Source organism: Myxocyprinus asiaticus, chromosome 44 (assembly GCF_019703515.2).
Source record: "Myxocyprinus asiaticus isolate MX2 ecotype Aquarium Trade chromosome 44, UBuf_Myxa_2, whole genome shotgun sequence".
Classification (NCBI taxonomy): Eukaryota; Metazoa; Chordata; class Actinopteri; order Cypriniformes; family Catostomidae; genus Myxocyprinus; species Myxocyprinus asiaticus.
In genome coordinates, this window is record NC_059387.1 from 15689295 (window position 1) to 15702945 (window position 13651).

The 13651-nt window shown below is 38.4% G+C and overlaps 1 protein-coding gene across 1 annotated transcript in view; it reads right to left on the reverse strand.

Annotated features, from left to right (window-relative positions):
* LOC127434082 (sickle tail protein-like) overlaps positions 1–13369 on the reverse strand; it is a 186389-nt gene extending 173020 nt beyond the window's left edge. Inside the window, exon 1 of the mRNA XM_051686539.1 lies at positions 13138–13369. Coding sequence (XP_051542499.1) covers positions 13138–13210 — 73 coding nt within the window. The 5' untranslated portion in view covers positions 13211–13369. The remainder of the gene's footprint in view (positions 1–13137) is intronic.
* Positions 13370–13651: the final 282 nt, after the last annotated feature.

The following is a 13651-nucleotide window of genomic DNA, read 5'->3' on the forward strand; positions in this document are numbered from 1 at the left end:
CAACTGCTGTTATATGAAAATCAGTGACTGTGACATTCTTTTGTGTTCTGAAGAAGAAAAAAGTCACAAATGGACTACTTTCATGATTCTTTTAAAACAAAGTCATACAGGTTTGGAAAAACATGAGGGTAAGTAAATGGTGACAGAATTTTCAATTTTGGGTGAACTATTCCTCTCCTCTCTCCTCTTCTCTTTACCTCCCTTCTGCTTGTCTTTTCTTTCCTCTCCTCTTGTTCTTTGATTTTTCATCTTCACATGGATTACCCAGCACCTCTCATCTGTCCTCCCATTCCCTCCATCTCATTAAAACCAACATGATATATAAGGACATTCTCAGTGACTTTTCAAAGCAAAAGCGCACTTCATAAAATATTGACACTGTACATAATTTAGAGGCTGCAGCGAAGGGTGACAAAACTGGCAAACATTCATGGAAAATAGAAAAAATAAAGAGATAAGGTAGAGTGAATTTGAGTTGATAACATCTGTGTGGTTGTTATTTTGCAGATCTAGTTTCATGAGATGGTAAGAAGTCATGTGTGAAAGGTGAAAGATTGGATTCAGGCTGTGGGTAAGTTTACCCTCTGCCGGGGGTAATATTGACATAAGTGTTTGGATTCTCAAAGAGAACATAGTGTCCTCCACACACACTGGAGGCTCATCTCTATGAGTAAGTGGATAATGTTGGTGCCCATGCTGTGAAAGTGTTTGTAAGACCGCATGATCCCACACCGTAAGAGTCAATCAAATACCACTCTCTTACGGGTTATCACACTCCAACACACACATACAAGTTTACTTAGCTTACCATAGACTTCTATTGTTTTAATGTAAAGCTAATTAATAGACTATCCCTTGCTTCACTTATGAATTTATTTACCAATTAAGAATGTCACAGAATCAGGGGCAATGCCAGGATTTTTTCACAGGGGGGTCTGTGAGTGGGGGCCGGGGGGTGGGGGGGGGGGGTACATGGGGGGGCCAGGCTTCTGTCAGGGGGCTACTGCTGTCCCCAAAAGGGAGGTTTTGTAAAATTTAGCTTACTTTTGTTGACAATTTTGTCCCCAAACTATAGCTAAGTACATACGCAAACATATGTTACACTTACATTTAAATTTCTGGCCATCTTCTTTTCTCTTTTCCATTAATGTAATTTATTCTTGGTCTTCAGAAAGTGAAAGTCAAGTGACTTAATGTCACATTATCACTTGTTCTTATAATGTATTGGAGGCACATGGCAAAGCGTAGACTGTTTCAGCTTCCTGTCTGTAATATAGCAGCTTAAGCATGAGTTTCGACTCAAGGTCAAAGATTCCCAAGTGGGCAAAACTATAAAGAAAAGGGGGAGGAGGAATGCCGGAAGAATTGTTGGAAGGAATGAGGTAAGCTGCTGCCTATGTACCCTGATGCTGTGATCGGTGGGACTATTAGTACCCCCGCTTCCTGAAGTTTCATGAAAAACTCTATTTGATATATCGGCTGTCCTCAAGAGGTGCAAAGAGAGAGGGGAGGAGGGCAAGAAGGGATGGAATGAGTGGGTGTTTGGACAGTGGGTTGGCAGGTTTGGAGTTCTCTCCTCTTTTCCTTTTGGAGAAACCTAATCAAGTTTTTGGGGCCCTAAACAAAACCACCCTTTGGGGCCCCTGCCTCCACAACACATCCACTCCCCAAGAAAACGACCTACCCCATTAACATAGGTATGGCTAATCTAATTCAAATTCCAACATTTACCGCAGTGTATACCTATACTTTGACAGTATTTCAATTTTACATCAGAGAGTATCTTAACCAGGGAGTTTCGTAAACAGCATTGCCTCACCTTGAGTGTCACAGTCTGCATGTGGGTCGCTAATTGGTAGATTTAGCTCACAGGAGGGAGAGCTTGTGCTGGAGAATGAGCATTCTGGGTTGGGTTTGGGGATTGTAGGGTAGGGTTGCACCAGCTGTGTGTAAAGTCTCATTTAAGTTAGAATGTAAAGTTCAAACTAAGGGCTTAGAAACAACTCTTTAGTTTATAACTAAGTCATTACTTCATTTGGTTCTAGTAGGTTGTAAGCTCTCTTTAAGTGTAAAGCAATGTGTAGTCGCAAAATATGACATCATTATGACCCATTTATAGATCCAGCATCCTTCAAATTTGTAAACAGAATTGCTGAAAAGCCATGCATTTTAGGTTTATTTTGCTGCTGTTGTGCAACTCTTTTTGTCTCACGTAACTGTCAGTGGTAATAAATATTCTTTTTTATTAAAATATGAAACATTAAAAAAATCAGTAGGTTAAATATAATACATAGTATATTTAATTATGTAAATAATTGGCTAATATTCAGGAACCATATGCAAAACTAATACAAGAATAAAAAATCCCGTTCCCGATCCCACCACCACCGCTGCCGCCGCTCCTCCTGCGGTCACCTCACCCATCAGACATCCCGAGCCTCGATTAAATCCACTAGCTTCCTAATCCGGTGAGCCAAAAGCATGTAAATCCTTCCTGTCACAATGTTGGCCCTCTGAATTGACAACCATCTCGCCTATTGATGGAGGTTTCGAAGAGCCACACCATCTAGGGAGATTCCAGTGGCTGCTGCCACACCTACTTCTACCCCTATGGAACCTGTGTCAGAGGATGAACCTATGCAGGTTGGGAGAGTTCGGCTATCCTCCAAGGAATGACATCACTGCATCGTTAATGGTCTGTGGCTGTACTGCATGCAACCGGGGCACAAGGCTACACCGTGTCCAGTAAAAGACCGAGCTCATCAGTAGGACGGGGTTTACTGGTGAGCATCAACCCCTTGCTTAAAACCCCTGGCAGCAGGACTCTACTACCAGCCAGATTACAGTATGAGAACACCAGCCACTCTATCATGGCCATCATTGACTCTGGAGCTGAGGGTAACTTTTTGGATTCTGAGTTAGTTAACAAATGGTCTGTTCTTCTATCACCTTTCCCAGAACCCATTCCAGCTAGCACTCTGTGTGGAACTCCACTCACCATGGTTACCCATGTCACTGCACCCATGAAACTTACTGTCTCAGGCAACCATGTAGGGGAACTGTCATTTTACATCATCCGCTCACCCTCAGCTCCAGTAGTTCTGGGACACCCCTGGTTGGTAACACACAACCCTCATATTAAGTGGGCTAAAAATACTGTTTTTTCTTGGAGCTTGTTTTGCCTATCTCATTGCCTTGTCTCTGCTCTGTCCTCAGTGCTGTCTTGTTCTGTGTTACAGCTGCTTCTTTACCTCTGCATTGCCCATACAACTGTGTGATTGACAGTGTTGGGTGTAACGCATTACAAAGTAACGTGTTACTGTAATCTAATTACATTTTGTGGTAATGCAGTAATATATGTGTTATTTTTACAAATTAAATAATCTGATTACAGTTACAGACATGAATAAATTTACGTTACTTGGATTACACATTGTGGCATGGGGGGAGTGGTCATGTGTCTGTCTGCGGGAGAGGGAAAACGGTAAGGCTCATCACCTGGGCTGTAATTACTCTAACACCTGTCTCTCATTATAGTGATGGCGGAGGGAGACTTGATAAGGCATGCCAGAGCATCAGAGAGAGAGAGAGAGTGGCAAGGAACTGATGTTTGAAGGACAGAGACTGCACCTTATAGTTCCCTGAGCCCTATTTGAGTTGGCCAGCCATTTTTGTTGTTTGTTAATCTGATTGTGTGGAGCAAATAAACACTCACCTCAACTTTTCGCTGTCTCCTGACTCCTCCATTGCCCATGAACACAGATCCTTTACACACGTTTATTGCTAAGACACTAATATTAAGTAGAATGCATTTGAAAATGTATTACGTTCCTATCTTAGTACTTTTATGTGTGTTGCTGTGTCAGCTAATGAGCATGCACTCTAACAAACCACCATGGCATATAGAGGACAAGTATGGACGAGACGGCAGATGAGTGAGTGGCGTTACTATAGGCGCAGCGGAGTGTAGTTGTTTATTTTAATTGAAATTGAAAGTGAAGCGTTTCAAGTTTTCATGTGCTCATAATCAATCCCAGCGAGCACTGTGTCAGCGTGCTCATAGCCCTTGCTAGAGGAGAGAAACACACAAGGCTGGGCCGCCAACAAATCCTCCTCAAATCTCTGCGCTCTACCCCATCCCTGCGCTCCTTCCTCGGGTGTCCCTCCTTTGCAGCTTCCACGTGAGGAGAAGGGATCGGCATAGGTGTATATGGAAAACAGCGCTCGTTCCCGTCTGACAGAGGGATATATCGCTCACAAGGTGGAAACATTTGAGGAACGCCGTCTTGAAAAAGATGTCGCTAAGCAAACGGCAATTTTATGTTATTTATGTACTGTACACAATAAACACAAACACAATGCACTAGCATTACAGATGCCCAAGTGATAAAGGATACTCAATTCATCCGAGCACAAGCAGGGAGGTAGAAATTATCCACTCGCTGTAAAGTTGTGTAAACACACACATGCTGCACGTGTACACACACAAACAGACATACTCTACATGCACACATACATGATGCAACACACAAGCAAACCGGTATATTCACACCGAAAAGAAACAACAAGCATTCAAATACACAATGGTTTTACTATCAAAGCTGTCTGCAAATGTGTTTTCAGAAATGTTTCTAGTTCATTAGTTTTCTTTTTCTGTCTTTCACACCAATACAAACACAGGTAAACAAGCATACTGTACACATACATGCCACACACAGCTAAGAAGGTTGTAGATAGTAGACACACACACACACGCACATATCCTGAAGATATTACTACAGCATATTTGAGATAAGAAAGTTAAGTTGCATTTTTAGAAATGCATTGGATCTCTTTAGCCAAGTTGCTGTCTTTGTCATATTGCTGTAATTTTGTTATTGTTTTCAGTCAATATTAAAGTACTAAAAGAGCAATTAGTGTCACATTAATTTTTTTCACAGGTTTGATTGGTTTTAGAAAGTAACTTCAAAATAAAGTAATTAGTAATCTGATTACTTTCCCCATGAAGTAATTAGTAAAGTAATCCGATTACAATTTTTAAAGAAGTAATTAATAATGAGTAGTGGCTTACTTTTTTAAAAGTAACTTACACAACACTGGTGATTGATCTGTTACCTGGCACTTCTCCACCTCGGGGTCATCTCTTTTCGCTCTCTGCTCTGGAGAGGGAGGCCATGGATAAGTATATTTACGATTCTCTTGCAGCAGGTATTATTCATCCCTCTTCTTCTCCAGCCAAGGCAGGGTTCTTCTTTGTTAGCAAGAAGGATGGTTCCTTAAAACCCTTCATAGATTATGGGGGGCTGAACGATATTACGGTGAAGAATCACTATCCTTTCCCGTTGATGTCGTCGGCCTTCGAACTCTTGCAGGGGGCCACCATCGTCACAAATTTGGACCTATGCAACGCTTACCACCTGGTACAGATAAGGGAGGGGGACGAATGAAAGACGGCTTTTAATACTCCTACTGGGCATTTTGAGTATTTGGTCATGCCGTTCAGCCTTTCAAATACCCCAGCCGTTTTCCAGGCACTCGTTAATGACGTGCTCCAGGACATGGTCAACCAATTTGTTTTTGTATATTTGGACGACATCTTGATTTTTTCTCACTCTTTGAGTGACCATGTCCAGCACATCTACGAGTTCCACGCACGATCGGTTTCGTTCCTGGGGTTCATTCTCACAGCCAACGGTATCAGAATAGATCCTGATAAAGTTAAAGCGGTTGCTGATTGGCCAACCTCAGATTCCCGTAAAATGGTCCAGTGGTTTCTGGGGTTCGCTAATTTTTATCGACATTTCATTTGGAACTTCAGCCAAAATCATGTGAGATGAAAATGGACAAACTAAAGGCTGTGCAATATAGAAGAGTAGTCAGTGGACATTTTGAACCTTGGTTGACATCAGTAGGTCACATGACCAAGGAGCTATTGAAATGAGAAAATTCATATAAAATCACAACAGTGCCAGGCAAAGGTGCGGGAACAAATTTTTGGCAAGGGGTGCTGCAGTTTTGGTGGACGATTTACACAACATGCATGTGCAACGAGGGCATCAGAGAAACACGTGTCTCCCTATCACTGTATGCCCATTGTACAAAGGGGCCTCAGTTTGTTCCTGGGAGGCATCAGATGCCCTAACCCCACCCCCACCGTAATACTAACCATATGGAGCCTGTAAGGCACCTTTCTCCCATCGTGATCACTGTACACACACACACACACACACAAAATGCAATGGAACATTTTCACCAGCAATTAAGTCATTCAATAAGCCAGCCAATGCATTAGCGCCATTCTACCACGTTCAAAAATCAGTGTGAATGTGAAATTAAAATGAAGCCATATGCTAAAATATTAAGCTTTTAAGAAATGTCCTACCTGTTACTTGAAGACCCCAAATGTGGCCTTACTCTCAGGGTTGTTGCTAATAAATGTCTTCATGAGATTTTCAGTATCCAAGCGATTCATGTTAAACATCATCAAACACCAGAAGATGAAGTTTTTGCATAGCTGAGGTTTTAGCGCCTTCCGCAGGGCGACAAATCACGAGAACACAGAAGCTCTAACCTCTACTGTTTTTTTTTGTTTGTTTTTTGTTTTTTTTTGCATAATTATTATATTTTCAAAGGATGAGCTTATACATGAATGAGTAAAGCACAATATTTTTCTGAAGAAAAACACTTAATATTGAGGATTGAATAATTTGATTTTATTCATAAACTGTAATATTACACTACAATGTTTATTATTAAACAACAGTACTGATACAATAACACAATTTAATCGTAATTTATTGCCAAATTACTGTTTCGTTGTTAACAATCACCTTTTTTTTTTTGCTTTTGTGCAAATAAAAGGAAAAAAGGGAGAATAAAAATTTCACTAGTATCCATCACCATCACAAGGGCTCTCTTCAGTTCGGCAGAGCCCTGACCACAAGCATGACAAATATTGTCAGGACAACATTTTTATTAACATAAATCATATACTGAAAGCGAAAACTGCATTTTATATACTGCATAAATACAATGAAATATAAGAAATTTCATTGATACTGTTATCCAGTCTTGCCCTTCCCATGCCTTTGGTGCCAGGAGAAGTGGCACAGTACAAAGTTTCAAAATTGCACAGAAAAGTACTAGATTAGGCAAGAACAGTGATGCAAATGAGATACAGTGAAACAATAGCAACAGTCTAAGATCTATTGTTTTTTTAATTATATAGTGCGTTAATTAAACATACATTTTTGTATCTTTGGATAGATGCTATAATGTACAATATGGATATTTGAAAGCATTTAAAACATAAACATTTGTACGTATTTACAGCTTTAGAAACATAAAATATTTACAAATCCATTACAAATATATTTGAATCCACAGGCCTATTATAAATATATTTGTATAAATAATTGATTATATATTTATACTAAATAAATATATTTGCATGTTTTACTGTTTTATAGATTTCTTAGATCCCCAAAACCTACCTCAACCCCAAAACATAACACATTTTCAACAATATAAGAAGACATATCAGGCAGATTAATGTACAGTGACAATTTTGTTACAATATATTAATGTATATATATTTTACAGCCGCTAATCCCACCGTAACCCTAAACCTAACCCTAACCACTGCTTATCCATATAAAAAATTTAACAGGCAGATACATTTAATCATAATAATTTATTCATAAAAATGACAAAATGTAATATTCAGTACACTATTCCTCACACAAAGCTATTTGAATATTTGCATTATAGCGAATGAATGAAATGGATTACTTCTATGATTATTTTGTTGCTTTTGTGTTTTTTTTTTTGTTTGTTTTTTTGCATATTCTGAAAACTTCTTTGTATCCCATGGCAAACACAATAAAAATGTTCTTGGTTAAAGTGATATAATTCTTTAAAACGTTGAATAGGGCAGCAGAAGTCACACAGAACCAAATGAACCCATTCTAATGTCATATTAGGGAAATGCATATACTGTGTTTAATAAATGTGATGGCATTTAACATTTAACTAATCTCATTGATTATAAATGCAATGATATTAACTGGTTGAATTCAATAGTCATCGATTCAATCAGTAAATGTAAATATTTGTACGTTTCTAAAGGTGTTAATATGTAAAACGATTACATTTTAGATGCTGCCAATACATCAATATTGTATGCTTTGGTGTCTATGCAAACATAAGAAAATGTATGTTTGCTAGAACCAAGCTTTAGGTAAGAATACGTACAAATACTCATGAGATCACGTTCAATTATTATGCACTTAGTGCTCACAGAAGAGTGTCTTAAGATGTTTCTTAAAGGTAGTAATGGACTCTTTTCAAGTATTGTTGTAGAAACAAATTACCCAGTTAATGACATGAGGTAAGAGTAGAGCTATAAAACTATTGTTGATAGCATAGTCCAGATCGTGTGGACTTGGAAGAATTTGATGATAAATGTTTGTGTTTATATTGCAATCTCTGGCTTTTGATGGCAAACTTTGATGGTATCTTAGCAAATCTGAGTACACTTTGTGACACTGTTGAGTTCTGAAACTCTAGAAAATTTAAGATGAAAAATCTGAGAAGCAAGAGACTTAAGCAAACGCAAATGTCTCCTTCTGCTCTCCATTTAATCTCGTAGCTATCTAGGCAAGAAAATTGAGATATTATAGAGATATTATTTGTCATTTTTCTTTCTGATAGGTAATTCCACATGCTGCACATTGCCCTCTCCCTCTATCCATTGATGTTTTTGTTCCTTTTTCTCCTTTTTGTCCCTCTCTCTCTCCCTCTTTCTTTCCTAATCAGCAATGTGTTTGACATGTATTGACTATAGCAGAGATGGACCCTCTGTGGCACACACACACACACCAGCATATGCTGAGCAAATGCTGCTCTTAGGAATTTGTCAGGTCTGGCAGTTCTCCACTGTGTCGGCTCTCACGTGGTATGTCAATTGCTCTGTCACCATGGAGATTCAGCACTTTTCTGCCCTGTCATCCAGAGATGTGCGTCTGTACCTGAGCTTGCATTTCTCACAGACACACACATGCAGCCATGCATTCCTCCCGGACCTCTCTCTATCACTGTATTGGGCTGGATTGATGAGCCAGAAAATTAAACCCAATCCTCATGTATTTCAAATCCAGAGTCACTTCAAAGCAGCACTGAGGGGAACATCACATGGCCGTGCATGATATCTGCATCCAATTAGAGCTTTACATAAAGTTGATCCCCAAACCCCCCAGCATCACTGACATGACCAGTTAGCCAATCGCTCCTTAAAATAAATGTAATAGGTATTTAGAAATAAACAAAATCAAAAGCTGGTAGAACTGCCTTTGATCAGAGCTTTGGTGCTGCAGTTATTGCTCAGACTCCTGAAACGTTTAGCTGTTGCGTTCATGATGCAGGTTCGAGTCTAGCCTGCAACGTGTCCAATCACATACTTCCTCGCTCTCAAAATAATTTCTTGTCACTCTCTGCTGTCAACATCTAATAAAAGTGGTAAAGGCTTAAAATAGAAAACAATGGTCTTTGATTTCTTATGAATATTACTTTGGTAAGCTTAATAAAGGCTTTATGTAGGATGTTTTGCCCAGACTGATGAATTCGGCGACAATTGATCGAAAGTTTTTCAGCTGAAATCAGTCTGTACTCCTGAAATTGGAACCACTGCCTCCAGTGGCCGAAGCTGGGAGTGTTGCTGAATGAATGTACACTTGTGAGTGACAATTTCTAGGGGAAATGTCCACAGGGTGGCACCAAAAGCGAGTTGCAAAAGAACTTACAAAAAAAAAAAAAAAACAAGATGTAATTCAGTAAACAATAATGCCTATTTTATTAAGCATACGCCCAAACCCAAACCTCAGCACTATAAACCTAACCGTCAGAGGAGTAAGCATGTAATCTTAGAGGGAAAACACAAACTACAAATAACGCTTATCATTGCTTATATGATTGCAATTACTTTCTGGTTTCCATGGGACCAGAATTAGGTTGATTTCTGGTTACCGGAACATTCGGTAGAAACATGTCGATTTTCCGTGTGATCATGCTGCCTTGCCTTATTTCTTTAACCAGACATTTGGTGTATCAGAAAACCTAATGCAAATGCTTTGTACTAACTGAGATTAAAAAAAAAGATAAATCTGACATACAGTGTTTCACATACTCTCATTGACCTCCTAAGCAGACGAGAAGACACAACAACACCCAAGAAATGGAGTGAGACCAAGCACAGTTTTGCTCCTCCTCAAAATATTCCAGATTAAGCAATACTTTCTGAGTGTTCAGCTATGACCCAACAATGACAAGTGGAAACCTGAATAGGACACAATGCTCTAAAACTACATTGCCATTTTGTAATACAGTACATACCTACTCCTTAATCTAATCAGCTTCTTGACATACTGGGCCAACCAATGAGATGCTGTGTGGAGAACCTTTCCTCATCTCATGGGAGGCTAATATTGTTAATTTTGTGGTAAATGTATGTAAAGTCTAGTGCAGCAATACCATTAAGCATTTTCTTTGAGTTGAGTTAATTAAATATGTCAATTACGCCGAAATAGGCCTGGTTTGCAGAATACACAAAACTAAAATCCTTAAATACATAAAACCATCAACTTAAATACATAAAACTTAGTAGGCTACACATTCTAAAGTCTTCATTTGAGTTTTCCGAACAGCCTCTCACTATCTTAGCAGCACTACAGTCCTGATATGCACTTCCTGTCCTTAAGATTGTGTATCAATGGAACTGATCCAACAGTGAAACCTTACTACAGACACTCTGGATTTCAGTTAATGGAACTTTCAGTTTTGGATCCAACAGTCTTGAAAAGACTGCTATTGCTCATGTGGGGGTAGTGAGGTTGCCTTTCTCTCTGGTTTGCATTCAGAAAGAAAGTGAAAAAGAGGGAATGAGAAAGAACTTTTTAATATCACTGCTCTCGGGCCAATATGATATTGCTCTTGATTATCTCTCTCCACCAGAACTCCCCTCTGTCTTCATGGGTAAGAACTTATGTTCCAGGAGGCCTTATTTACCCAATCAGTGTATATAACTCATTTCATCTTATAGAATTTTTCTCATCAAGTAATTTTGTATGTTCTGATTAGAAAGAGACATGAAGCAAACAGAGCATCTTAAAAGTGTCTCTCATTGCTTCATGAACTTCAGTTATTGCAGAAACATTATAAAGGGAAGCAATTAACTCAATTCTCGCAATTTTTGTGCACATAAAGCCAAATTTAGATGACATCCAGTAAACTACAGTGCATTTAGGGTCTTCTGACTGTGACGTTTCTCTATGAGATGTTTTTATATATATAGTCCTAAAACCTTAGAAGACTGTACAGTATTGCTAATGGAATTTCTATCCTAACTTGGAAGCAATCCTAAAGGATCTTAATGGGATCAAAAAAGAATCTGCTAAGAATCAAAATAAGATCCTACTGAATGAACTAAAATGTTGAAAAAATACAAACATACATTTTAGTTTCAGTTTATCCAGTAGGATCATATTTTATTCTTAAAGGATTCTTAAGGATTGGTCCCAAATAATGTTAGAATCCAGTACACCTTAGCATTTTTTAACCATGGATTTAAAGGGATAGTTCACCATAAAATGCTTGATAGCCTTGGTATCATTCACTTTGAGTGCATCTTTATTCATACAATGAAAGTGAATGTCATTCGTGTTTGGAACAACATGAGAGTGAGTAAATGATGACAGCATTTTCTTTCTTTTTTCTGGTGAACTATCTTGTTAAGTTCTTTATTTATGACATTTGGCAAAGATTCCCATTTGTAACTGTACTTTCTCTATGCATTTTATAATATATAAAAAGCTATAATGTCTTGCATTTTAGCAGAAATTACAACAGCAAAAAATGTTCCACTCAAGCAAGAATGACGTAAAGGGTTAGTTCACTCAAAAATTAAAAATTCTCTTACATTTACTCATCCTCATGCCACATCCAAGATGTGTATGACTTTCTTTCTTCTCCAGAACACAAACAAAGATTTTTAGAAGAATATTTCAGCTCTGTAGGTCCATACAATGCAAGCAAATGGTGACTTTGAACTTCAAAGCTCCAAAAAGCACAAAAAAGCAGCATAAAAGTAATCCATAGGACTCCAGTGATTAAATCTATGTCTTCTGAAGTGATATGATAGGTGTGGGTGAGAAACAGATCAATATTTAAATCATTTGTACTATTAATCTTCACTTCCACTTTCACGTTCACATTTTTATTCTTTTGTTTTTGGCGATTCACATTCTTCATGCATGCATATCACAACCTACTAAGAATTTCTAGTAAAAAAATAAAAAATAAATTGCATTTTGATCTGTTTCTTACCCACACCTATCATATCACTTCACAAGACATGGATTTAACCACTGGAGTCTTATGGATTACTTTTATGCAGTCTTTCTATGCTTTTTGGGGCTTCAAATTTCAAAGTCACCATTCACTTGCATTGTATGGACCTACAGAGCTGAGATATTCTTGTAAAATGTTTTGTTTATGTTTAGCAGAAGAAAGTCATACACATCTGGGATGGCATGAGGGTGAGTAAATGGGTGCGTTCCATTCAGAAGTGATCATCCCTACTAAGCCCTATTCCATTTAAGACTTTAACATCCACTGTGAGAGCTTTGATGTGCTGAAAAAAGTGGGCTCAAAAATAACTGTCGTTCAAACCCACTTTTAAAGTAAAAAAAAAAAAAAAAAAAAGAAAAGAAAAAAATCATATTGTTCTGTTTGTAATGACCTTATAGCATGACGATAATGATTGTTCTCCATTCGAAGTGCTCTACGAAGGCATCATTTTGGTCGTTAGGGACGCAGGGGATGATGAGAGAATTTTCATTTTCGGTTTAACTATCCCTTTCAGTTTTAAAGTATAGTCTATGACTGTGATGAGATATGAAACAGCTTTGCTGTCAGTGAAAGCGCACATCAGCAAAGATTCAAATAAATAAACTTCAGACTCAAGAAGCTGTGCGTGAAAACCTTTCTAGACAGCATTTCTGGGCATCATGTGCGCAAGCAGCATTTTTGCGCATCAATCACTTTGAGACACAACCTGAAGAACTAGAAACTCAGAAATCTTACTGTTAATTTTCGGGCTCCCTCTGCGCTCGCCGGTGGAAGGAAGATCTGCGAACTGAACCCGATGTCCGGACATTTTGACTCAACTCTTATATCCGCAAAACTTTCGCTTATTTCTCGCTTCCGTCCAAAGCAGAACACATGGAGCTCCTCTTCGGTAGTACATGCGCATGGATGTCTGGGGAAAGGACCCAGACTCCTTCATGAGAGAGGAGAGAGTGAGCAAGGATAGACAGAGGGGGGAGAGAGAAAAAGCGAGGGGGTTTTCAGCCCAAAAAGTAAATAAATAAATAAATAAGGGAACTTAAAGTCCACATGACTGCAGAATTACGTCATTCCGATTTAAATTGTTCTGTAGAAGAAATATCGAGACTATAATCGTATTTTCCTACAATTTCAAAACTCATATGTTAATCATGGATTTTTATTTTATTTTTATTTTTTTTTTTTTTTTTTTTTATCTTAGCCTTAGACGACTTATAAGCTTTTAAAAATGATTGGTTAATTTATTAGGCTG